Genomic DNA, 25,985 nt, shown 5'->3' with positions numbered 1-25,985 from the left:
AATATTTTGACTCCTGGAACATTCTGCACATTTTAAGGCCCCAATGTAATTCCTTTTCCTAAATTCTAAGCCTCTCCTTTACAAAAAACTATTTTGTGAAAACAATTGCCAATGAATGGTCAATAGTATGTTCCCTGGCTAATAGTAACTAGGACTCTCCAGAAGCTAAAGCAGATTGTCTGTCTGTCTACACAATCTGCCTAAAGACATCCGCTTCCCTTCAGGTCCCAATATGATCCAAAGGGGACTTAGTCAGTCTATTGGGTTTAATCATTCTGAAACTACTGCTAAAGACAGCAGCTTGTCCATGCAAAAGGCTGCCTTTGCAAGATCACTTAAAACAATGTCAAATTATCATATTTTTATGGTGGCAAATGTTCATATTCTTCTTCCGTCTACTAGAAAATTGTCTCCTATGCCTCCTATGCAGCCCACCGCCACAGCTTCCAAAACGCTGGATGGTGTTGGAACGACACTGTGTTCAGATGAGAATAAGTCATAAGAGAGCATAAGACTGTGCCTAGGTGTGCTTTCCCTGGTAATAATAATTGTAATAAATGTTTGTTTCTTTTGGATTTTTCGTGATTACGGAGTCGCCATAGTGGATCTTTTATAATCATAGAAAATAAATAAGTAATAAGATAACGGTGTGCATGCACTAATTACGCTAATTATTCTTTAGTTACTGCTGTTAACACATTATTTTTGACAGAAAAATGTATTTATATATTTAATATTTTTGTAGATTTTCCTGCTATCAAAAGCAATGCTACAGTGTGACCGTTTCCACTGTTTGATGTTTTATGTAATGTCTATTGATCGCAGCCAACCAGCTGAGTTATTACATAACCAAAAATAGACTTGAATATTATGCTGCAATTAAATAGGTATGGCAGTACGTGTTTAGCTACATGCCATCATTGTTTCTCTGTTGAATTGGTGATTTATATATATTTATATATATTGACAGCAGCCTCAGCATGACTATTTAAAATACAGAAAACATCATTTACACCAAAATGATGTGTGTGTGTAAAGCAACTTTATAAATAGGTCCTGCATGCAAAAAGCGGTGATGGTAGTGATTGTATTCTTCAGCCCAAAATAGCACAACAAACAACATTATAACAGTATCCCAAAATAAAATGGTGTATACCAGTGTGTCCTGAGTTTCTCTCCCTGACAGTCAGCCCTTTTGTGCTGTCAGCCCAGGTTAGTGTCACTTTTGCAGATCAGTGGCATAGTGACAACACCCTCCACCTTCTCCTCTCCAATATTGGATGTAAGGGTGGTGCGCCGCCCCTGTCATGTGTGCCGTTAGGTGCCACTCACTGCAGCTTTTTCTGCAGCCGCTAGCAACAACAGCACTGGTTGCCTTGGGCACGCGGCTCCCTGGAACCGCCCACTGTTCCTCCCACTGACCGGAACTGGACACAAAACAACTACCATGCCTGTCAGAAGTAGGGTTTTGTATTCCAATGAACTGGACATCCTTTGCAGCATCTACTGCAGCATCCAAGAAAGAGAAGTAGTGAAGTGATGAAGCTCTCCTCACAACCCTGCATCATTAAATTGGCATGTTAGTGCATAATAGAGGTTTTAATTGTGTTTAAGGGCTTTTACAGTGTTTGTAACAGATGCTAATGCTATCCTTTTTGTCTTTGTCACAGTCAACAAGCACAAGCCATGGATCGAGACCACCTACCACGGCATCGTGACAGAGAATGATGACAAAGTGCTGCTGGACCCACCTCTAATTGCACTGGACAAGGATGCTCCTCTTCGCTATGCAGGTGAGCAGGAACGATATTTGAATACTGCTGCTGGTTTTCTTCATTTTATCAGGCCTTCCCTCCTATAGAAGACGTGTGTCTGAGATGTTGAGATCTGTATGGCAGTCACACTGTAATACAGCTGCTGACCGTATGGCCCTTTTTGATATTCATACATCAAAATACCCTTTCATGTTTATGCCCACCCCCCAAGTTGGTGTGTTTTATTGTCCAAGTTCACAATGGCTCAGAGGGGATTTAATGACATTGGGACCACATTCAAAGCCGCAGGGAATAATTCTGGAAATAATTTCCCACAGTTTTACATCACGAGTGTTGGGATCTTTCATCTGCTGCTCTTTCCCCACTCTGCTCTAGCACCGCATGATCCAACCCATATTTATCTCAGATTACCTCTCATGAATTAGCAAGTGAGATCCACGTGCCTGTGGGAGCTTCCTAATGTGATTTATTTACAAAGTCAGTTGGACTGCAATGGCCTTCGGCAACGCCTGTTTATGTTGAACAAATAAGCACATAGTTTCCAAGGAGAATAAACATTCTAAACATTTGCACTCTCATACAGAGTACTTGACCTTGACATACACAGTAGAGAGACTTGACTGCCTTAACGCTCCAGATGGGGGCTTCACACAAACAGTCATATGTGGACCTTTGAAAGTCCACTGTACAGTATATGGTCCTTCATTGTGGACTTCATTGTAGAATTCAATAACTGCACTCGTCCCAGCTGGGCCTCCCCTTTTGATTCGAATAGCTGCCATGTCCCTGTAGTGTCTCCCTGTGGACAAAGCCAGCAGTCTGGCTTCACGTGGCAATAGGCATGACCGGGCATGGCGTGCCAGCCCCCTTCCACGTAGTCCATCGGTGCCAACAAATATGGTTCACTGTAAAGGCCATCGTCGCCCAGTCACTGGCGTACGAGTCAGATCAGTGTAAAACATGAATGAGGACCCACCAAGGTAGTGAAATGGGATGTTTGTCTATGCTAGCTAAAATCAGCCATTGTTGTGTATTAGGTGTGTTCGTCTGTCTGCAGGATGACTTGAGTCGAGGTGAATGGAACTCAAATAGTTTATGCAAACCTGACAGGTGGGGGAGTGGAGTGTTATGACTTTTTTGTAATTTGAATGGGAACATTTAAGATGGGGAAATTGTGAAATGTTTTGACAGTATGTTGGCCCAAGACTGAAGAGTTAACGGCTGACTGTCTGTGTGAACAGTGAGTTGAGGTGCTTTGTGTGACTTGCTCATTAGAGCTGAGGCGAACACTGAGGCCCCCAACTGGGACTGCATGACTGCTCCTGGGCAGCCATGAATGTCTTTTTCTAGTCAACATTCTAACACATTCTTGTGTAATGTTAAACCGTATTTTCCGCAAATGCCTTTTAAATTTCTCAAAAATCAACAAGGCGCCTATACTCAGAGTTCTGTAAAATCTGTAAAAATGTTGTTGTTATTGCTCAGCGAGCAATTAGCTTGATTGAGTGTTGGCGCATCACCCGCTGACACAGGGACATAATACTACCCTGGCAGTGATAAGCCAATCAGAGAACAGTACACAATACGTACAGTACCTATGGTAACGTCCACCACCCCCCTGGGGCTGCAAAAGCAAGTGAATTGAGAGCTTGCCATCATTCCAGGAGGATTAACAAAAAAAACTTCAACCGCTGGACATTGGTGTAAACATAGCGATCAGGATTTAATTGTGTCAAAACTCACTTTGTGGAAAAATATCGGGATATATATCGTATATCGATATTCAACCTAGATATATCGGGATATGAGTGTTTGGTCCAAATCGGCCAGCCGTATGAAATAGTAGAACACAGTTCAACTAAACTCACTGTTTTTTGTAGACTGTGTAGTGCTGGGGGGTAAAAACAGTAATTCATGTCAAACAATGATCTTTTATCTATTTGTAGTAAGCCGTTCATTTGGGAGGAGGCTTTTAGCTGTATCAATGCATTTTAGCAATATTATTGAAGAAAATATAGCTGCAATCCAAATTGTTCCACTCTCACCTCCAAAATGTACAACGTTCCAATAGGTGGCAAATTATGTGATTAGTGACAGCACAGCGTCCATGTCACCATTTGTGGGGCTATGGTGTACGGTAGGGATGTTCTCGCGTTCACTTACATGTTAGAGCGTTGGTTTTACACACCCTATCATCCTGACAAATGACTTGTGAGAACATGGTGTCGACATGCAGTATATTTTTCCTCCTGTCCTCCTGTTTTCTTCTAACTCTTCTTCAACTGACCTGGGTTTATCTTCTCTCCCCTCCCTGTAGAGAGTTTTGAGGTGACCCTCACTGAAGAAGGTGATCTTGGACTCTTTCTTCTGCTTTGTGCTTATTGTTACTATTAACCCACTAACACAATACGGCATCTGCACTTTCACACAGACAATGCTCAGTAACCTACCCATTTGGTTTTCTCTGCTTTTGCGTTTCCCCCTTCACCATACAATAATTTGGAGTTCCAAGAGCTGGATGATCGATGTGATGTGGGGCTTACTGCTCTTAGAAATATCAGTGCACGAGACATCCATTGCGGTTTGCAGACCCTAACAGTTTTTCAGCTATCACCAGGCAACAGAAAGCTGCTTATTTTAAGCAGGCACGTCAAAATGGAAAACTGAATCATTTCATAATAAAGTAGATTTCTCTGACCCTATTCACTCAATTGTATTCAAAGAAATCTAAAATGATGAGCCTGATCAGGGGCATAGTTGGGTTATTGGTGCCTCTTTGTCACCTTTCTGATTGTTAACTCTTGAAATGAAAGCTGCTGAGATTGTTAACCAATGCAAACTCTCTCCTGCCGTTGCATCTTTTTTAAGTTGATCCTCCACCGCTAATATCTACCATTAGCATGGCTGCAGTTGTCATTTGATATGGATGTCAAGCAAGTTGATATTTCTAACCCCAGTTCTCATCCAGTACCTTTTGCTTTAATAACGTGCAGATTTATTTATTTTCTGTTATTTCATTTGGAACCGCAGTGGTTTGGCTGAGAGGCAAAATTAGTCAAGAAGAAAGGGGTTTCTTTGTTTTTAAAACATTTTTAAAGGCAGTGAGCAGTGTGCTGACACTTTAGTTTTCTTCAGTCGGGAGTGAATTTGTACTGGCTGACTGTATTGTTAATACAATTAAAGGTGCTGTCCCTCTTCGGCCCCAAAGTACACTTGTACCAGACGAATACAAGAACACTACCGGCTAGCAGATGCTACCAATGGAACAGATACATAGAAATACATGTCTAGATTTCTCACAGTGCTAATGCCAACTGTGTAAACATTTTCATTCTCATTGGCGTTCACGGCTACACTCACCGCTGTCTCGTATACACGTGCATGTGTAAGTCACGTGCACATACGCAAAGCAATCTCAGAGAGGTTAATCATTGTATGTTACGATAGACTACACATCATGATAGCTAACGATAGTAGATAAACTAGGCCAAACTGCCATCATCAGCTGACAACAAGCATCAGTAACGCCGGTGTTACGTGGGACGCGGCCCGCAGTGGAAGAGCAGGAAGAGGTCGGGTTCATCACGTTCAAAAGTTAGTGCCTCCATGCAATCCCTAACCGAGGCAGACAGCACTTTTAAGGTATGGCTTATGTTATATTTTCCTCACCAAAATATGGTGTAACTCAGTACAGCAACAAATGGCAGCCACTGTCAGTCCTGCTTTCTAATGTTCTGGTTTTAGGATTTGGTTTCCTCCTGTAGACTTTTGTGAGATGCCTGTTCACATCTTTTTTTGGTTTCTGCTTGCATGATGAATGCAGTGTTTTCAATGGCTCGGAAAAGACCTTACTGTGTATGATGCTAAATATCCCATACCCACTCCCAAGTCCCCCCAAAATGCTCACCCTACTATGTAAGTGCTTTTGGGCTTCCTCCACAGACACCACCCACCCTAAAACTCTGAAAAACCTGTGGCTTGTGTTATTTCTTTTGTTTGGCATTCATTTGTTGATCTTGCTGCGAATACTTAGATTTTTAGAAAATATCTATCATCCTGTTTTACAGTTAATAAGAACAACCACATTTTTTGTTCAGGTGAGATTTGCGGATTCAGGATCCATGGACAGAATGTCCCCTTTGAGGCCGTGGTTCTGGACAAGTCCACTGGCGAGGGGATCATCCGGGCCAAGGACAAGCTGGACTGCGAGCTGCAGAAGGAACACACCTTCACGATCCAAGCATACGACTGCGGAGAAGGACCTGATGGTGCCAACATGAAGAAATCACACAAGTGAGTTCGAGTATTCAACGTTTCAACAAACCCTAATGCACCAAAATACTACTGGACTAACTGGTTTTTCCTCTATCAGGGCCACTGTGCACATCCAGGTGAACGACCTCAACGAATATTCGCCGGTGTTCAAAGCAAAGTCCTACAAAGCCACTGTCATCGAGGGCAAGAAGTATGACAGCATCCTGAAGGTGGAGGCTGTGGATGCTGACTGCTCTTTCCAGTTCAGTCAGATCTGCAACTATGACATTGTGACCCCAGATGTGCCCTTCACCATCGACAAAGATGGTAAGGACGATGATGGTATATTGGCGGTATCTCCTCCCTGAGAAAACATGAACAGTAAAAAAATATATATCCTACAGCCAGACTTTAACAACCAGCTTAGTATTCATCTTTGTTTTTAGTTGTTAATTATTAAGTGTCTATGGGGCACTGTCTCTGTTGGCTCGTTTGCATACTAACAGTGATTAGATGTTTACTGAGGAGAGGGGAGGTAGGGAGGCGTGAGTGGAGCTGTCTTGTGCTTTTTCTGGAGTTTTAACTTGTAAAATGTTGATTCGGGGGGGGGGCAAGCCATTTATTTAGGGGGTCATATTGCGCAGAGAATAGACCAGGTCAGAGCTGGCGAGCTTCTAGGCCAACTGTGGCGCACAACTGTGGCGTTTTGTCACGAAATTGTCACTGCGCCAAACTGAAAATGTGGACACCTCCCCTTATGTTTATGGTATGGGAGCCATGGAGCTTTTCTTATCTGATATGCCTTCCCAGATGACTCATTTTATTGTACTTCAGCTTTGATATTAAACAAACAGCAACTCACAACCAGACTTTCCTCTCTTTATTGTCTTCAGGCTTCATCAAGAACACAGTGAAACTGAATTATGGCAAAGAGCACATGTATAAGCTGACCGTGACTGCTTACGATTGTGGGAAGAACCGAGCCTCTGAGGACGTTCTGGTCAAGATCAGCGTCAAGCCTACCTGCAAACCAAGCTGGCAAGGTAGCAACACTCTCCTCTAACCATTGCAGTTGATGTGAGTCTCACCAAAATGACGATGGTCAGACAGCTTAAATCAGAGCAGCTCTAAGACATCTTTCCATGTAGTGAAGTGCCTGTTGGCATAATTGCAATTGACAAGCCTGGTATTGACTACCCGCCTCTTATCAGTGCTCTGGTGAAGGACACATTTGTCACACTCCCCCCCTCATTTCTTGCACTCAGGATTCAATAAGAGGATTGAATATGAGCCTGGAACAGGCAGCCTGGCTCTGTTCCCCAGCTTGCACCTGGAAACCTGTGATGAGCCAATCACATCCATCAGAGCCACGGTCGACCTGGAAACCAGTCACATCGGAAAGGGCTGCGACCGTGACACTTACTCTGAAAAGTCCCTGCACAAGCTGTGTGGTAAGGAATGTCTTGTCTTTTTGTGTAGCTTCACTGTCAAGTATCAAATCTTGCTTCTAGGAGCCAGCTCTGGCACTGTGGAGCTCCTGCCAGCACCCAGCAGCTCCGCCAACTGGACGGTAGGACTACCCACTGACAACGGCCACGACAGCGACCAGGTGTTTGAGTTCAACGGCACCCAGGCTGTCAAGGTTCCCGATGGCTTGGTGAGCACCAGCCTGAAGGAGCCCTTCACCATCTCTGTGTGGATGAGACATGGCCCCGGGGCCCATGAGAAGGAGACCATCCTTTGCAACTCTGACAAGACAGGTAACGGCATACCAAGGAAGGTAATCGTAGTGATATTCTTTCACCCATTGCGACTTTTACAATGATAGCATCATGATGTCAATATGTCTTTGTAGAAGTAAAGACCTAATAGTAGCTGTCAGGTACTGAACCTGTCAAACCACGAATGATCAAATACAGTCTTTCTGCTGCCTTGGTGTTGATGTTTGCATATCCGTCTCTTAAACCATGCTAGTGCTCACACATGGAATTTCACTTTGACCCGTTCCCTCTTACCAGGGTTGGATATGGACCTTCACATGTATCATGATATTTTTGGGATGTATCACGATATGACAATATAAAACTCCCCCTGTCCAAAAATAAACAAGCTTATTTTGGGGGCGGGGGGTTCAGTGTTTCTAATGATTTTGTGCCACGATTGAGCGGTCTGCCAAATAATACACGCAGCCATCAACTTGGCTTGTTTACGTTTGTCATTTCTACCAGTGTAGTCATTTTCCTATCATTGGAAGAATCTATACCGGTAAATACGTACAAAATATTGCCCAGCCCTACTTCTCACCCATGCCAAGAAGTTCATTGTTATAGCTAAATATGAGCTGCATGTCAGCTGACACTGTTAGATCTTATTGACTATAAAGTATCAGAGATATGTGGATGGTTCATCAACTTCTGTCTCACTGCTTACATAAGAAGAAGGATTACATCACAGTGGCTGTGTGCTACACTTGCTGTAAGGCATCTGCACCGTGCGCCATGAGTGACCCCTCCCCATTCAGTACAGCCGCTGTGGTCATACGCTGTGTTCACCTCTTAACAAAACACTTACCAGAGAGGTAGAGGTAGATTTAGATCAACCTATTGTGACTGTTAACCAAGGTCTCCTCCAAATCCTGTCTATTGCAGCTTCATTATGTGCTCATATTCTCCCCCCATGTAGACATGAACAGGCACCACTATTCGCTCTACGTGCACAACTGCAGGCTCATCCTCCTCCTTCGCCAAGACCAATCCGAGGCAGAGAACTACAAACCAGCCGAGTTCCACTGGAAACTCGATCAGGTGAGTCCGTGCTTCCAAATGTGTTCACGTGGAGATGTTTTCTTTTTCATTGTATTAACTGGTAGTGGGCCCTGTTCTCTGTAGGTGTGTGACAAGGACTGGCATCACTATGTGCTAAATGTGGAGTTCCCCACCGTGACACTGTTTGTGGACGGCACTACCTTCGAACCCTTCCTGGTCACGGAGGACTACCCGCTGCACGCCTCCAGGATTGAGACTCAGCTCACTGTTGGTGCTTGCTGGCAAGGTACTATCAGATATTTGAATAAACTGTATGTATTATTCATCATTCAAAGTAATAATGCTGTCATAAATTCTCCAGTGATAGACTCTGAATCCCTCTCGCTGATCCTTAACCTTCCTAGCTTTCTTTCCCAACTCTCTTGTTTCTGTCCTCTCCAGAAACCTCAGGACATGACAATGACACTGAGACAGTCTCTGAGTCTTCCTCAGGTGGCTCCAATCGTTCCCTTTTCAGATACTTCCATGTGTCCGCCATGTCCCTTCACTCTTACCTGCATCCTCACTAGCCACCTCCACTAGAATGAGTCCTGTGCATCCTAGATGAGATCAGATCTTCACATGTCACATTTTCAAGCATGTTGCCATGTGGATACACAGGCTGGTTTATTGCTGTTTGATTGCTATCCTATTTACACCATTTCTTCATCCACTGAACATACATACGGAGAATTCAAATGGACATGAAATAAACACAACACTCTTCTGTCCCCTGGCATCACCCGCAAGTCAGAAACGGGCTCTTATTTATGTCAGAGTTAGAGCAGATGGTAGACAAACACACAGGACTTGTTCATCTCCAATACATTAGGATGGATGCTTCCGAGGATGACCAAGATGTGATGTTTTGATTTCACTTTTGTTGTTTCTGTTTACTCCATGGAAGCAGTGGCCATCCAGCAATCATTGACCGCAGATGTTGCTTGCACATAATAAAAGACCATCCATTGTTTTTGTTTTTACTAAACTTGCATGAATTCTAGTCCCACTGCCTTCGTACTGTCAGCCTGCATGCTGAAATCATTTTGCCAGAAAGGTAATTTTATGTAATTATTCAACACTCAGCTAAAGCCTGTCTTTGTTGCTCCCCTTCTCCGTATCCGAACCTACACAGGCGGAAATGCGCGTATGGTCCAGTTTTTCCGTGGAAACCTTGCAGGGCTGATGATCCGCTCTGGAAAGCTGGAGAACAAGAAGGTCATTGACTGTTTGTACACCTGCAAGGAAGGCCTGGATGTGCAGCTGCCCGAGGAGGTAGCTTCCACTGTCAAGGTGGGGTGGTGCTTTTAAACGTCGACATTGCAAAACAACCTCAACCCGGCTAATGTAATTATTCTTGTGCATTTGTCTTGACATCATATGGTCACGGTAAAGCTAAACACCTTGTTTACATCTTTTCCAGGTGGAGTTTAACCCCAACCAGTCATCACTGACCATTGAAGGGGACGACATTGATGCCTTTGACAAAGTCATGCAGCACATCTCCTACTTGAACTCCCGCCAGTTCCCGACACCCGGCATTCGACACCTCCGCATCTTCACCACCGTCAAGTACGTAGCAGGAGCCAAGAGTCCTTGCTGTCATTAGTGTAGCAGCTAACACGGAGTACTATATTCTGGCACAGTATCACAACATCTCTATAGGCCTTGTGGAGAAGGATTTTATATGATGTATGTACTATAGCCATCATACCAAATACTTTTGCTGTTTAGCATAGTTATAGTTTTTGGCAAAATAATTATCTTATTGCTGTTTTGCCACCTTAAAAATAACATTTGTACATCCTGACATGCTGCAGGGAAGTTGAAATGAGCACATTCTAATCCAAGTAATAATAATAATAATAATAATAATAATAATAATGAGGCTTCTGCCTTGCCAGGTGCTTCAACGAGGAGACCTGCGTGACCATGCCGGATGCTGAAGGTTACGTGATGGTGCTGCAGCCCGAGGAACCCAAGATCAGCCTGAGTGGCATTGACCACTTCGCCCGCAGCGCTGCCGAATTTGAGAGCCCCGAGGGTGTGACGCTGTTCCCCGAACTGCGCATCGTTAGCACCATCACCCGCGAGGTGGAGGCCGATGCAGCAGAGTCTGAAGCCACAGAGAGAGCTGACGATGATCCCACAGGTACAGAAAATGCACCCTGGGTTAACTCATTCATTCATTTTCTACCGCTTTTCCTCACGAGGGTCGCGGAGGTGCTGGAGCCTATCCCAGCTGTCTTTGGGCGACTTCAATATATATATATATATATATTTATTTATTTGGATTATATTGCATTGTTTGAGTCATCTTCAAGTCAAAAATACAGGGGCTGATGGCTGCCCTGGCCAATAGCTCTCATCTTAAATACTTTTAAAAACGTGCAGTTACTCCATGTTATTGGTATCGGTATCCTGATTTCCCTCATGGATGATTGGAAACGGCAGCAAAAACACCGATCGCAGCATCCCTAGTGATGTTACCTTCTCGCCCTAATGTGCAAACATACTGCTAATAGATGGTTAGAAGCACGGCACAGTAGGAGGATTATGTCTTGTAGCCAAAGGGATTGGAGGGACTGACAGATACGTTGTTTACTCCTGGATGGGGGGGGGTGCCATCTGTTAGCTGTACTGTATATGAGCTGGGATCAGGACACAATGCATCTACATGGAGGTTGACCCCCAAACCTCACACAACTGCAACCCATAGTATGAAGAATTCCTGACTTCCACAGATAAAGCTCAAATGGAGACGTAAGCGGTGGCAATTTTCGAGTTGTTATTTGTATTTGTACTTCAAGGCATAGTTGCGATTTGTTGACAGGAAGTTGTATGACACCCCCGAAAGCAGTGAAGTCCGTCAACAGTGAGTCACTCACAACTGGGTGTCCTGGGCAGAGTTCTGGTGGGATTTTTTTGAGTGTGCCTTTTTGTGATGCCAAAGGAAGCCCGGCTCCCTGTGATGTCACAAATGGCTAGAGATAGAAAAAGCTCTCTGAAACGGACCGTTCAGAGCCATCCCAAATTTCTTCCAGGGCTCACTTCCAAAAGCGCACACCTGATTATGTGAAACTGTGGTATGATGTAACACCAGAACACAACATACTAGCTCCATTTATAGGTCAGGAATGGTGCCTGTTCATTTGGACAATAATGGCTGTGATCGTAAATCACCTCAGCTCTCATATAATTCTGCTTGACTCAGTCCAAGAGACAGTGGTGTCCGAAGAGATCATGCACAACCTGGACACATGCGAGGTGACTGCGCTGGGAGATGAACTGGATGCCGAGCACGAGGGCCTGGAGGTGGACATGTACCAGCTGCAGCAGCGCGGCCTGGAGATGAGCTCCTTCCACCTTGGCCTGGTCATCACAGGTATGGACAGGAGCAGCCGTGTTTGGTCTTTTGGCTTCTGACACATGCACCCCGCTGTGCACCAGGCGTCAACACCATGGCCAACTACGAGCAGGTTCTGCATCTTATCCGGTACAAGAACTGGCACACGGAAGCGCTCTTTGACAGGAAATTCAAACTTGTGTGCTCTGAGCTCAACGGGCGCTACATCAGCAATGACTTCAAGGTTGAGGTAAGCCGGCACTTAGGTGGCATCTCTGTGACGCCTCCACCAGGTAATGGTCATGCCACGTGTGTTTCTTTGCAGGTGAACGTGATCCACACAGCCAACCCTGTGGATCACGTCAACAGCGCCCTGGTGCAGCCCAACTTCATCAACCCCATGCATCAGGCCTCCGTGGACCTGTCTGGTCACAACCTGGTCAACGCTCACCAGGCATCAGGTACTGCATGTCTCCTGATAATGTAGTATATAATGTAGTATATAGTACATTATACGGCCCGTCTATTTGAAGTGGGGCCTTTATGGAAGTTGTCAGCACAACATTCCCTATTTAAAAACATCATGTCCATGTTCAATATGGAAGAACACTGGAATACTTTTTGTTGGGGTGTACAAGTGTGTACTTCCTGATGCAGCAACCTGGAGGAGGATTACAGTCTGTTAGCCAGAAGTAGCACACGCGGTTTGTTTTTTAATGCCATACGTTTGCGGATTACACTTGAGTGCTGCCCTGACATCTGTGGACCTCCATTTACTTCCTGTTTCAGTAATCTTCCACGATGTCAGGCTGGCTAAGCTGGCAACTGCAGAGAGGCCCTCTGCTGTGGACATTAGGCTAAGTGGTGACGATACCTGGCACTAACTGGTGTGTGTGTGTGTGTGTGTGTGTGTGTGTGTGTGTGTGTGTGTGTGTGTGTGTGTGTGTGTGTGTGTGATGCAGTGGTTCCTAGTGCGGCCACCGTCGTCATTGTCGTCTGTGTCAGCTTCCTGGTCTTCATGATCATTCTGGGCGTCTTCCGCATCCGGGCTGCACACCAGCGCACCGTGAGGGACCAGGAGAACGGCAAGGAGAATGAGATGGACTGGGACGACTCGGCCCTCACCATCACCGTCAACCCAATGGAGGTGAACCAATAGAACCGCTCGCCCATTCTATTTTTACCACTATTGTGCTTCATTTTAGCTAATATCGTGTGTAAGCTAGCTCTTCTATTGCTGTGCTGTTATTATATTATGTTATTATATTCCAACAAGTACACCACACAGTGTCAGACTGGGGCTGGGCGATATATCGATATTTTCAAAATATTGACTTCAAAACAAGCATATCGTTTATATCGATCCAGACTGGATTTGATGCTGAGGATGACGTCGCAGAGTGCAAGCTAGTTACGGCAGTTCTGGTTTCTTTGCTGCGTTTTTAGCATTTCTAGTTCTTTATTCGTACTTTATTGTTCTGGTGCCATGGCGATGGCTGCGGCTGCTGGTCTTGTTACTTAATGTCTCTGTCAATACTGCATGAATCCTAATGATGGTGGGCATCTCTGATGGTGTTTAATTTGATGCTGATCCAAAATAGGCTAGGTGTTTAGCATCTCTTCCTGTTGTTAATGTGTTTCTATTGTAATGATGGCCATTCCATATGGCTAAATGCTAGTCATTGGCTGTCTTACCATTAGCCAGTGCACTGACGTTGTCTGGTACTTCAGGTCCAATACCGTTAGCGATATAGGTGGCAGCTCTTCCCTCAAACTAGTCATGTAATGAACACATGATGCTGTTTGTGTAAAATAAGAGAAATATTTGGTCTCAACCAGTCACGTGTTGTCCAGCTATGAAAAGAAAGACGGGTCAGTCTTCCTGAATACACAAAGAAGGGTCCCATGACAGGAGGTGGAAGTCCATACAGTGGCCAAGGTGGACTTGGGTCATACTGTAAGTGTTGTGTGTCTTCACAATGGCAGACGTACGAGGACCAACACAGCAGTGAGGAGGAGGAGGAGGAAGAGGAGGAGGAGAGCGAGGATGGGGAGGAGGAAGATGACATCACAAGCGCCGAGTCGGAGAGCAGTGAGGATGACGAGGGCGGCGAGCAGGAGGACCAGCAGGGGGCCAGCAGACAGCAGCAGCTGGAGTGGGACGACTCCACCCTCACCTACTAGGACGCACACACACACACACACATGCACACACACAAACACACACCTCTAATTTGCACACCGTCAGATGTTCATCCTCGGGACAGCCACACAAGGAGAAAAGCAGGTTTGATCATCTTGGTGGCGCTACGGCTCGGTGTGGTCATCACCGGCTTTTACAATAATTTATTCCATTTTACGTCACTAATTGAAGAAGCCAACTGTGCACTTTTTATTTCTCTGCCACACAAGGCTTCAAAAAAATGTTCCCATTTGTTTTGCAGCTAACCCCCCCTTCCCTCCCCCCACTGGTCATCCAGTGAATGAATGCTTTTTAGCAAACGGAATGCATTTCCTTCTTTTTCTTATAGTGCATGAAGTCACGTGTAGAGAAATACTTTTGCTTTTGAAAGATGTTGTAAATATGAGGAAAACCATGTAAGTAGTCGATGTGTTCGTGAAGGCCTCCTCCACAGGCTCCAATATCCAAAAGATTCACATAAAAACAGCAAAATATTGGTGTCACGCAGGCTGTAGCATGTTGCTCCAATGTTACTGCTAACTTGTTCCGTCTGGTTGTACCAACGTGTCTGCTTTCACCGGGAGGGAGACCGCCATGTTCTTACGGCTTCTGGTCCTTTTTGTCTTCATGTAGTTTTTCCTGCTAGATCTCACCGCTGTACAGACTGGATTTAAACCTGGACTTTTAGACCGGGACAGGTCAGGTTGTGTTAACCGGCATCGTTAAATTCCTAGGATTCTGAAAGTAGCTGAGAAAAGATAAGTCAAAGTAAAAGCCTCTTGTGATTGTGTTAATTCTCCACGGTGCGTTTTAATGTGAATAAAGCATTTATAAGTGGTCTCCTATTGCAAAAACAGCTCCACATCTTCGTACTGCAGAGTCGGTCCATGCCGTGTCCTCCTAATAACTCAAAGCGGGAAGGTCCTTATCATCTTCCAAAATGTAACCTTTTACGCTTGCTTAGGATGTCTCTGGGTTTCAGAGGCCACCTTTCCTCCCAACGCCTTGCCATGGCCCCCTGCTAGCCAAATGTAGGGAGCGGAATTACAGTAGTAGCTCCAACAAACCCCGCTTGGTCCAATCAATGCCATGCTTTCTTCATTTGGAAGATGCTAGATTTCTTACGGAAATACATGTCGTCTAATCATTAGACCGCGGCTAGTTTGCATTTTCATTTCTGCTTCTTCCGCAGTGGCACTGTTGGTGTGTAGCTGATGTAGATCCATATTGTATCTCGCTATAGATATCGTCCGAAATCCACCTTTACGGCAGATGTACAGTATGTGGTGACTGACAGCATACTGTATGTCAGTATACTGTTGCTTTTTGCTGGGAAATGGGAAAAGTCCACTTCAGAGTACTCTGTGAATGTGTCGGCCATGCGGTTGGAGGACACAAAGAACATGGCTGGAAGTCAGATGATCCATTTACTGACATCCACAACACGCCACCTTGTTTTGGCGATTTTTCTTCTTTTTCTTTCTTCCCTTGCTCCAAATGGAAATGTTGTGGAAGGTTCCTTTATGCTTGTTGGAGCTGCTCTCACTTCTCTACCAATTGACAGGCAAATTGTAGTCAAGTTGATGCTTGCTCGTAAACACAATAAAGGATAGTGAGATGGACTGTATGGTGGTCGTCTGTTCTACTGGGCACGCACTGTAGGTGTACACTCTATGCAGAAGCTATTCCAGCTGTTTTAGCCCATATCAATGAGTCTTAATGGGGGGCCTATGATCCTTTTTCCACGTTTCTAACTGTAACTAATGTAGTTAGAATGTTGTGTTCTGGTGTTAAACCATACCAAAGTGTCACATCGTGAGGTTTGTGCATTTGGAAGTGAGCCCTGAAAGAAGTCTGGGATGGCTCAAAAGGCTCGTTTTGAAAAGGGGTGGTAAAACCTGTTAAAAAGAGAGACATTTTGGGAACATGGGCTGCTATGTAGCTAGACTAGCCCACCAACTTGCTGAAGCCCTACGCCTTTCCAACGTTACTTGCTGGTGTGGAAGAGTTAGAAGGGCCAGCAGTAAGTACCAGTTTATTAGTGTCCTAACTGTCTTTGTCCTAATTGTCTGTGTAGCATTATAGCATAGAGGAAGCGGGGTTGCTAATAGCCTTTCCCCATCACAATTAGCGGCTCTACCAGTTTTATTAAACACTGGTATTGCCGCAAAACACATTAGACGTTACCAATGCTGTATACAACCCAAGGCTAAAATGCTAAAGCTACTTACCATTAAGAGACGTAACTTGAAGTAACCTCTTTTCTTGAGAGACTTGGTATTGTCCAGTCTCTACTTCCGGATGGGATTGGGGATCCAAGACATATGGCTGGATGTTAAAAGCCCACATTTTTAAAAGATAAACCGCTGTTTATTATTATTATCAACCGCTATACTGTTTGCTAAACTTTTAGTGTCCCGTCTTTCTCATGTGTCTTTAAGTTGTTTACATTGTAAATATTCACTGCGACAGGAGTGATAGGAGTAGCGGATACTGGCACACGAGCCCACAGCGCCCTCTCATGGACAAAAACAAATTGCTCTGCGGTCTAAGTGGCAGGACCAGTCAATACATGAAAAAAGTGGGAACCGTTCATCATAAATGATCATGTTGGAGACTAAGCAATAATAAATAACACTACATATTTTTCACAATTTTCACCATTAAAAAAACAAGAATACTGATAAAAGTGATTTAAAATAAAACAATAATGTGTTGTTCTCACTCATGGGAAAAGCAAACACCTCACATGTAAATAAAACATTGTGTACAATCTTTACACTTTGGTTTTCACACCAGAACTAGCTAAAGCCAATATTTTATCTTCAGATCCTAGAAAAAGAAGAATGCAAGACTGTGATTAAAAATAGCTGCTGCGAGTACAGTAAAATGTGCTAAGAAAAGCCGACTCACCCGTTGTCACTTTTTCAAATTGACTCAAAGTAGCAGTTGTGTTTTCTGCAAGGAACGTCTCATCCTCTGTTGTCAGCTGTCAAAGAAACACTAGTTTTAAACCAGATGAAATGATTAGGAATGCTCCAATCCATCGGCCACTGATCAGTAGCGGCCGATTCCCGTGAAAAAGCATGTGACTGGCATATGTCAATAAAGGCCCATCGCTAAAGCCGATTAGCTGCGACTTGTACTCTTGCAAAACACAACACATAGAAAAATAACTCATTCATTCATTTTCTACCCAATTCTAGCCAATCCCAGGGCACATATAGACAAACAACCATTCACACCCACATTCATACCTACGGACAATTTGGAGTGGCCAATTAACCTAGCATGTTTTTGGAATGGGGGAGGAAACTGAAGTACCCGGAGAAAACCCACGCATGCACGGGGAGAACAACTCCACGCAGAGATGGCCGAGGGTGGAATTGAACCCTGGTCTCCTAGCTGTGAGGTCTGCGCGCTAATCACTCAACCGCCGTGCCGCCTCAAAACTAATAACTATTCCTAAAAATATAATATTATGAAAAATATCAATTCCGACCTTCACTTGCCTTTAGGCATTCATAAAGTGTTGTCTGGTGAAACAGAAAGTGCTACATGACATATAGAACAAAATAAGTGCAAAATAAAAAGACAGACTATCAGGTACTATGGTACAGATCCAAAGAACATGTGACCGGAGGTCCAGAGCGTGGCTCCTTTCCCGTCCAACACACCTTCTCTCCCAGCTTCCTCAGAGCTGTGAGCACCTCCATCTTTTGCTGGGTGTACACGGCCCCAGGTAGCTTCCCCACCATGACGTCTCTGTCCATCTGTGCAGCGTCACACGGTAGATGGACAAAAAGGTCAGAGCGAGTGGCTCATCTCCACACGAAAAAAAAAACCATGCAGGTCAAACCTCCGCCAGTCTTGTTCTCAGCTGTCCTGGCTGCTTCTTGGCAAACAGTCGGATCACCTCCGGAGTCTTGAAGGCTTGACTAATGGCTGCCTGGATGGCCTGAAGAAAACAAACATCATGCATCATAAAATAGATGCTAGTACATAGTTATATTCATAATAGTATATAGTTATATTCATAAGTTGTACAGATCTGGAGGAAAAACTGCATCTCGGCTTGGTGACTGCCATGCTCGTTATAAACGAGATAATGCATTTTTACATTTAGTCATTATCCATATTTGAGTTTCAAGAAAATGCTCATTATGTATTTAAAGCAAAGCTCTCAATTTACCCGTCGATCTAAGTCCCCACCCTCACCAACGGTCAAGGTCACGGTCACCTTTGGCTCGTGACCAATAGAACGAGGTGGCGGGTAGCTGGAGCTCAGTCACCCGAGAGGGGCTCGGAGTAGAGCCGCTTCTCCTCCACATGGAGAGGAGCCCGTTGAGGTGGCTCGGGCATCTACTCCGGACACCTCCCTGGTGAGGTGTTCCGGGCATGCCCAGCCGGGAGAAGGCCCCAGGGCAGATCGAGGACACGCTGGAGGGATTATGTCTCACAGCCGGCCTGGGAAGGCCTTGGTGTCCTTGGTGTCCTGGGGGAGGGGGCCGAGGACCCGAAGTCTGGGCTTCCCTACTGAGACTGCTGCCCCCACGACCCCGGACCCGGATAAGCGGAGGAGAATGGAATGGACGTTACACTAATTTGCTTTGTCACCTGTAAGACAAAGATTATAAAGCTGATAAATACTAGTATTAGTATTATTATATATATAATATATAATATTATATATAATATTAGTATTACTAGTTTTATTCGATGGCTACATTTCATCAGGACTACTCCTTTTCAGATATGTGGAACTTAAATGTCATGTAAAAATAAATCATCAGTCTCATGCAGCAGCACTGCTGATCCATGAGGTTCACTGTGGATTCTACTGAGATCCAGTCTGCTTCGCTTTTAGTTTTGCAAACAACCCCGGAGTCACAAGATGTGTGATTGTTGTTCTCCTACCAGCTGCATTCCACTCAGCTCATCCACAAGAGTCATGTCTCCTGTCATGATCTTCTTCAAGGAGTCATTGAATTCACTCAATTGCTCCAAAGTCTCCTTCTTTGTCTCCTCATATTCTTCCTCATCTAGCTCTTCCCTGCAGCAATGCAAACATGTTATGTGCATGGACTCTCTGCATAATATAGTATGTTTAAAGTGTTCTCCGTGCATCACCTGCATTCTTCCAGATCCTGAAGCTGCTGCATTAGTCTGTCAAGTTGCTCTTCCATATTCTGTCTCAATTTGCTAGTTTCTGACTTTCCACGGGAAGCCATCCTCAATTCAATCTGTTGTAAAACAATAACAGGCTTTTATTTCTTCAAGCTGCTACAGTTGTGACATGGTAGTTACACGTTGAGTGAGAAAGACAATATGATGAGTTTCCTTTTATTTGCTAAATACGATATTTAAGCAAAGTTAGTTAGCTGGGGGTTTAGCTAGCATGCTAAAAGACAGGCTCTCACCAGAATTGTTTGTAAACAAGTTGGATCACTGACGCAAGGTGTCAAATATTCCAATCCACTCAACAAATGCACAGCAAACACCCGCCGAAACCCGACGGAAACGGAGGAGTTTAAGATATTCCGCAAATTGTTATTATTTTGCGACGTTGTTTCGTTTTGTAATCTTGAACGCAGCTCAACAGTGCGGGCGCGGTTCTCGTCTTTTCGCCAGTCAACTCAACCAATCACATTTGTCGGGGTGATGACGTCACTAGGTACGCCATCACCGGAAGTTAGTACATCACTTACTGGCGGACGATTGTCGTCGTGGTGTGTTCTGGTAACGAATGCTATTTTATGCAGCGTTGCTATTGTACAAGTAACACCTATATTATTTCAAAATTAGTATATAATATTCTATAGTGTGTGTGCCCTGAGAGGCAATTAAAAGGTCGCTGTCGTTGGTTAGCAACTTGGCTAACTTAGGCAATGTTTACAACCTATAATTGTCGACCTGCCATCGGTACCTGTACTGAATATTGCACCACAGGGACCAGATAAAAGTATGCTGGCAAACCCATCCACCCTTAATTCGTGTTTTATACCGCATACATGTTTTGGGCGTTTTTGGAAGGAAACTCTGATCTCCAGAATGTGACACTAATGTGCTAATCACCTCTCGTAGAGGCAACATTGCGCCACCATGAGCAACTGTTTCACCATCCACGTTCCTCTCTTGAAGGGATAACCGTGCTGCAGAATGAGGCATGGAGGACGACAGAAGAACAATGGTGACCCTTCTGGCGTGTGGGTCCTTTAACCCCATCACCAACATGCACCTGAGGATGTTTGAGCTGGCCCGAGACTACCTGGAGGACACAGGTTAGGTCAAATAGGATGTATTGTTCACACTTTGTGCTGCTCTGTAAATGTCTAGAATGTGTGCAGTGCTCACAGCAATAACTAAAATGGCGTTTTGAAAGGACGCTACAAGGTGGTGAAAGGCATCATCTCTGCGGTTGGGGATGGCTACAAGAAGAAGGGTCTGATTGAGGCTTTCCATCGCGTGAAAATGGCCAGACTGGCCACAGAGAATTCTGAGTGGATCACAGTGGATGCGTGGGAGAGCTTGCAGCTCGAGTGGGTGGAAACAGCCAAAGTGGTTCGGTGAGCTTGCTAAATTGGAGAATTATTTGTGGACCAGTCTCTCCACCCAAAAATGTGGCTGTGTTATTGTCAAACATGCTGTCACTTTGCCACATTTGTGCAGTGAACTTCACCTTTTGCTTTCGTTTTGTCCCACACAGTTTATGGTTTCATTTTGTGTTTTTTTCCCTGTGTGTTCTTAGGCATCACTACTCACTACTGACAGTGGATGAGCAGGACGGTGACCATGTAGACAGTGTCAACTACACCAAAAAGAGACGTATGGAGGGGAATTATGTTGAGAGTGCTTCTCATCACAGCAAAAGAGGTAGGCGATACACTAGGTGCTGTTCTCATTGGTCCCAGTCATCAGTCAATATTTTACTACCTGCCCCTCCTGATGTCCATCAAACTTCCTTGAAGGCCCATAACAATAGCCGGGTAGAGTGAGCATGTCATGAAGTGACATCCATTAGCTCAGTGGGCTTTGTTAGCTCTCTGCTTTAAGATAAGAGATAAGATAAGATATGCCTTTATTCGTCCCTCAGTGGGGAAATTTGCATTGCACAGCAGCAAGAGTACAGAATCAGTTAAGCAGTACAAAATACACAATATAGAAAAATAAACAATATAAACAACCCAAGTATTAACTAAATCAACAGTTTTACCCAGAGTTATATACAATACAGTATACCACAACAATGTTCAACTCTAAGCATCCAGGAGCTACAGTGGAAATACCTTTTCTGGGCAGCCGTAGAAATTAAATACTACTGTTAATGTACAGCAATACAATAAATAAAAACATAAAAAATAACTGAAAAAAAATCAGACCTTTTTGTGCCAAAATACCATATCAATGTTTCCCACAAAACAGCAATCTATATACGTCTATATCGTCATCAGCTATTCTAAAAATTCAATTCTCATTCTTTGGTCTTAATTGACCAAAAATATATTATCTTTAGTGTTTAGTGAATTTTTTTTGGTGTTTTGACAATCCTCCTTTGTTATATTAACACTGATAACCGACAAAGCTAAACTACATCCAACAGTTGGCCCCCAGCTTATGCTCCTGTGTGGTGCTGATGTCTTGGAGTCCTTCTGCGTCCCCAACTTGTGGAAGCAGGAGGACATTGCGGAGATTGTGGGCCGCTTCGGCATGGTGTGCATCACACGCTGCGGCAGCGACCCCCACAAGTTCATCTACAAGTCGGACATGCTGTGGAAGCACCACAAGAACATCCATGTGGTCACCGATTGGGTCACCAACGACATCTCCGCCACTCATGTCCGCCGGGCGCTGCGGCGTGGGCAGAGCGTCCGGTACCTGCTTCCGGACAATGTGCTTTACTACATCCGAGAGCACGATCTCTACAGCGCTGAGAGTGAGCAGAAAAACGCTGGTGTGGTTCTTGCACCCCTGCAGAGATACTCAGGTGACCCCTCAAATTAAATATCAACACTTCCTGCAGCTACATGGAACACCGATATTTAACTATGTTGGCTTTTTTACTGTGTCGGGATGAACATGTGAAACTACTGAGGGACAATAAAAACGTTTTTGACAGCCAGTGACTCACATTGCCGTCTGTAAAACACTGATCCCTTTATTGATGGCTGTAAGTGAAAGTGAAATGGTTCATTATACTCATGATCTGTGACATGGTAGGTGTGGCATGGCGCCGCTTGTCAGTCCAAAGTGTCATAAGAAACATAACTTAGACCTGTTTAGTGTGCATCTCTGTGTGGAGTTTGCATGTTCTCCCCGTGCATGTGTGGGTTTTCTCCGGGTACTCCGGTTTAACTCCCACATTCCAAAAACATGCTAGGTTAATTGGCCACTCCAAATCGTCCCCTAATGTGAGTGTGGATGCTTGTTTGTCTGTATGTGCCCTGTGATTGGCTGGCAACCAGTCCGGGGTGTATCTCGCCCGAAGACATCTGGGATAGGCTCCAGCACCCCCCGCGACCCTTGTGAGGATAAGCGGTAGAAAATAAATGAATGAATGAATGTTTAGTGTGCATCATCAGCGGGTAGACCTGCTCGCTGCTCGCCCGACAAGCTGCATGCCACAGTGAATGCCAGTGTCAACATCATTTCTCTTGCTTTCATAGACAGGTGTGCCTTTATAACCTGTCTGTGGCAACAAGGAAGCAGGTGTGTATTATCATGTTTGGACCTGTAGTAGGGTGCATCAAAAAACACAATTATTAAATTTTTATATGGCTGGGTACTAAAAGTGTTCCAATATATGTAGAAACAACACATCCAAAATATTTTTCCAATACATGATTATTTAGGGGTGCCACCATACATCTGTTATTGTGGAATAAAGTGGTGAACAGTTCAATGGTCGCCATGGAGATTTGAGGTCAGCAAAGAATGCAGCTCAAGAACTCTGAGGTGATTTTTATTTTTGTTGGTATTTATACTCCTATTACATATTACTAGTAAATTTGTGGTTTTGTTTTTGTAATTTGAATGATTTGTAGTCATATTTATAGGTATTTAGTGCTCATTGCCTCTACTGTAGCTAACATTAGCTAGCTACAGTTTGCTAATGACAGTTAGCTAATAGCTGAGCAAGCATAACATCAATAACAGTACTATAGAGTAGACAGTTGCTGATGCCTCATATTTATTGAGAGTGGTACTGTAGTCCTACATAATCTGATATACACTTGTCCATTTATTATTTTAGGCACTGTGCAGATGCTGCCCTCAACAACTAGTTCCTTTCAGACTAGCAGTCGCAGCTTGGTCTTTGGTCTGGGCCCCCTTTGATAACCCTATAGAAAATGATGCTGTATAGAAGTTCATTGTACTCAAAATTTCCAGGTCATTAGACTAGAAATTGCACATTTTCCGAAATTTTACAAAAGTTTATGTGTGAGGTGGCACCCCTAAATCTCAATGGATTTCCTCAAAACTTTGCAAAAGACATTTTTATGTTCATTCGAAAAAAATGGGATGCCAGCCAAATTGATATTATGAATTTAAAATTTCCCATTCAAATTTGATGCACTCTAACCTGTAGTCAGCTGGAACAACTGCCTTGGTGATTGATACCGTATTTGCAGAAGAGGTGTTTCTTCCCATAATATTGGCTAGGTCAAATGTCTTATGTGGTCTGCAAGAAAATCCACAAAACCTGAATTGCTCAATTGCACCCGTCACGCCTCCTCCCTCGGTGAGCTGAGAGGAACGCCTACTTCTAATACTTCCAGTGCCAAAACAAGATTATTGGGAGTGTTTGGGAGAGCTCTGTTCTGGGCTGGTCGCTCCAAATCTATTTTGTGTTTGCTATTTACCTGGTGTGGGCAAGATGCTTGCAAGCTTCTGTGGCACATGGGACATCATCAGCAATGTCAACTTGGAAGGCTACATGATCGCTTTAGGTAGAAGCTCCATGTATTTTTTTTTTACTCATAAAAGGGTTGTGTGTTGTTGTATGTGTGCAATGCTTCTTCACAAGTTTTGGGACACTTGGAACAAAATAGAGTTGATCTACCTTTTGCTGCCATTTTTTTTCCAACATATTGAAGTGTGTCTGTGGGATTTGGTGTTTTTCTGGTTTATTCATTCGGAAGAACTCCCAATCTAATTCACTATTAAGCTATTTCATGAGGTTCCATTTTAACCAAACTCATCCAAGGATGTCTTTGTGGGCCTTGTTGGCCTTTTGTCCACGTGTAAATGTTCCGACCTCCAGATATTAAGCCTTCCTTGAGAAAGATTGCTCTGAAGCTGAAACTGAGGAAGGTGATTGATCAGCAAGGCGACCAATACGTCATCAAAACTTGCAGCACATTCCGGAACTACACTGTCTCCTTCACACTTGGCCAAGAGTTCCAGGAGTTCACCAAGGGCTTGGACGACAGGCACATGAAGGTTAGTACGTCTCAGAGACTTGTCTTTTTGGGCATTTCCCAAGGGCAGTGAGCTGAAAGTCAGATTCTTTCCAGACATTGGTGACTTGGGAGGGGGGCAGGCTGGTGTGTGAACAGTCTGGTGAGAAAAAGAACAGGGGATGGACTCACTGGATTGAAGAGGACAAACTTCACCTGGTATGATGATGACATCATATTGTTACAACTATACACATTATTCTTTTCATTGGTGTGCCATGCAAGACTTACTCATAATACATATTATTCATCTTGTATACACATTATCGTATCTATTCTTTGAATCATGTAATAGTACTTGCTGTATTTAGTACACAGATATTTGAGGAGAAATGTCCCATATTAGCCACTGATGATAATGAATAGCAAGTTTTTAATTTTGACAAAAAAGTTTTTTTAGACCTTTATTTGGATTTGCATCAAAATGTAATCCTTCCTTTAAATGTCCAAGCCCCGCCTCCTTCCAGAATATGGATGGAAAGATGGATGGATGGATGTTGTAGTAGATTTGAGGTTATTCTGCTCATTAACAAATGATAAAGAAATAACCGTAGCCAGCTCTATACGTAACTACACACGAATAAAGAAATGTGGCGATCTCGCCCACTTCAGAGGCGCTTCAGCTGCTTGATTGGATTTTAGTCTTTTTTGGGGCATGCGAAAGTCAAAACTGCAATTTGCAATGAGATGAACGTACAATACAGTCGTAATGACAGGGGCGTACCTACAAAGAACACCAACCATGTAATGACCGCGACACAGCAATCTTAACAGACAACAGACAAGTACTGTAAATACACATTAGCAGATTACACCTTTGTTGTATTCACAGAGAAGTAATTGTTTTTGTCTATAAATATCTCGTGCATCTGTTAATGTGTGTTTCTTATTTTAAGCATTTTCATTCCATCTTCATTTAGGAGATGTACTGCGAAGGAGAAATATGTAAGCAGGTTTTCAAGAGGAGCTTCAATGTGTGAAGTTCATGAAGACCGAAAGCAAGATGAAGACTGTGGTGTATATTCTCAAAAATGGACTTGGATATCAAAATTAATGAGACTTGAGTGGAGGTGCTCCCTGTGACGAAATGGAAATGGGCAGCCCTGAATAATGTCTGTCCATAGAATAACATGGAGCTAACGTTCTACAATCACATTGTCAAACTGG

The 25,985-nt window shown here is 43.9% G+C and overlaps 3 protein-coding genes across 10 annotated transcripts in view; 2 read left to right on the top strand and 1 right to left on the bottom strand.

Annotated features, from left to right (window-relative positions):
* The window catches only part of clstn1 (calsyntenin 1), a 20,665-nt gene extending 4,682 nt beyond the window's left edge, over nucleotides 1–15,983 (top strand). Inside the window, exons 2-19 of one of the 4 annotated variants that reach the window (XM_058083450.1) lie at nucleotides 1,671–1,793; nucleotides 4,093–4,122; nucleotides 5,873–6,068; nucleotides 6,148–6,356; nucleotides 6,923–7,072; nucleotides 7,295–7,480; nucleotides 7,541–7,789; nucleotides 8,712–8,833; nucleotides 8,918–9,080; nucleotides 9,236–9,286; nucleotides 9,969–10,126; nucleotides 10,257–10,405; nucleotides 10,738–10,985; nucleotides 12,048–12,218; nucleotides 12,284–12,429; nucleotides 12,505–12,640; nucleotides 13,142–13,326; nucleotides 14,166–15,983. In XM_058083450.1, coding sequence (XP_057939433.1) covers nucleotides 1,671–1,793; nucleotides 4,093–4,122; nucleotides 5,873–6,068; nucleotides 6,148–6,356; nucleotides 6,923–7,072; nucleotides 7,295–7,480; nucleotides 7,541–7,789; nucleotides 8,712–8,833; nucleotides 8,918–9,080; nucleotides 9,236–9,286; nucleotides 9,969–10,126; nucleotides 10,257–10,405; nucleotides 10,738–10,985; nucleotides 12,048–12,218; nucleotides 12,284–12,429; nucleotides 12,505–12,640; nucleotides 13,142–13,326; nucleotides 14,166–14,363 — 2,870 coding nt within the window. In that variant the 3' untranslated portion in view covers nucleotides 14,364–15,983. The remainder of the gene's footprint in view (nucleotides 1–1,670; nucleotides 1,794–4,092; nucleotides 4,123–5,872; nucleotides 6,069–6,147; nucleotides 6,357–6,922; nucleotides 7,073–7,294; nucleotides 7,481–7,540; nucleotides 7,790–8,711; nucleotides 8,834–8,917; nucleotides 9,081–9,235; nucleotides 9,287–9,968; nucleotides 10,127–10,256; nucleotides 10,406–10,737; nucleotides 10,986–12,047; nucleotides 12,219–12,283; nucleotides 12,430–12,504; nucleotides 12,641–13,141; nucleotides 13,327–14,165) is intronic. The other 3 variants (XM_058083451.1, XM_058083452.1, XM_058083453.1) reach the window with 3 other exon arrangements.
* On the bottom strand, nucleotides 15,826–19,991 carry lzic (leucine zipper and CTNNBIP1 domain containing). Its single transcript, XM_058083459.1, has 7 exons — nucleotides 19,782–19,991; nucleotides 19,492–19,604; nucleotides 19,279–19,414; nucleotides 18,221–18,319; nucleotides 18,039–18,134; nucleotides 17,275–17,350; nucleotides 15,826–17,193 (listed from the first exon to the last, which is right to left on the bottom strand). The coding sequence occupies exons 2-7, from the start codon at nucleotides 19,590–19,592 to the stop codon at nucleotides 17,138–17,140; spliced, it is 564 nt and encodes a 187-aa protein (XP_057939442.1). The 5' UTR covers nucleotides 19,593–19,604; nucleotides 19,782–19,991; the 3' UTR covers nucleotides 15,826–17,137.
* Nucleotides 16,113–25,948, top strand: rbp7a (retinol binding protein 7a, cellular). Of its 5 annotated transcripts, none has more exons than XM_058083456.1 (5): nucleotides 16,113–16,384; nucleotides 20,503–20,642; nucleotides 20,744–20,927; nucleotides 21,110–21,234; nucleotides 21,962–22,476. In XM_058083456.1, the coding sequence occupies exons 2-5, from the start codon at nucleotides 20,528–20,530 to the stop codon at nucleotides 22,360–22,362; spliced, it is 825 nt and encodes a 274-aa protein (XP_057939439.1). In that variant the 5' UTR covers nucleotides 16,113–16,384; nucleotides 20,503–20,527; the 3' UTR covers nucleotides 22,363–22,476. The 5 variants fall into 5 exon arrangements, with proteins under 5 accessions (XP_057939439.1, XP_057939437.1, XP_057939440.1 ...); XM_058083454.1 differs by lacking the exon at nucleotides 16,113–16,384 and adding an exon at nucleotides 20,003–20,100; XM_058083457.1 differs by lacking the exon at nucleotides 16,113–16,384 and adding an exon at nucleotides 20,063–20,090.
* The last annotated feature ends 37 nt before the right edge of the window (nucleotides 25,949–25,985 follow it).

This window comes from Doryrhamphus excisus, chromosome 10 (genome assembly GCF_030265055.1).
Source record: "Doryrhamphus excisus isolate RoL2022-K1 chromosome 10, RoL_Dexc_1.0, whole genome shotgun sequence".
Lineage (NCBI taxonomy): Eukaryota > Metazoa > Chordata > Actinopteri > Syngnathiformes > Syngnathidae > Doryrhamphus > Doryrhamphus excisus.
This window is presented reverse-complemented; position numbering and strand designations above follow the sequence as displayed.

What these genes read in the sequence shown, in the direction of transcription:
- lzic (XM_058083459.1), bottom strand. Translation starts at nt 19,592, where the DNA reads ATGGCTTCCCGTGGAAAGTCAGAAACTAGCAAATTGAGACAGAATATG. An exon ending in TGAGAACAAGACTGGCGGAG is followed by an intron (nt 18,135 to 18,220) that starts GTTTGACCTGCA and finishes GACGCTGCACAG; the next exon opens with ATGGACAGAGACGTCATGGT. An exon ending in ATTTGAAAAAGTGACAACGG is followed by an intron (nt 17,194 to 17,274) that starts GTGAGTCGGCTT and finishes TTCTTTTTCTAG; the next exon opens with GATCTGAAGATAAAATATTG.
- rbp7a (XM_058083456.1), top strand. Translation starts at nt 20,528, where the DNA reads ATGGAGGACGACAGAAGAACAATGGTGACCCTTCTGGCGTGTGGGTCC. An exon ending in AGACTACCTGGAGGACACAG is followed by an intron (nt 20,643 to 20,743) that starts GTTAGGTCAAAT and finishes GCGTTTTGAAAG; the next exon opens with GACGCTACAAGGTGGTGAAA. An exon ending in GAAACAGCCAAAGTGGTTCG is followed by an intron (nt 20,928 to 21,109) that starts GTGAGCTTGCTA and finishes GTGTGTTCTTAG; the next exon opens with GCATCACTACTCACTACTGA.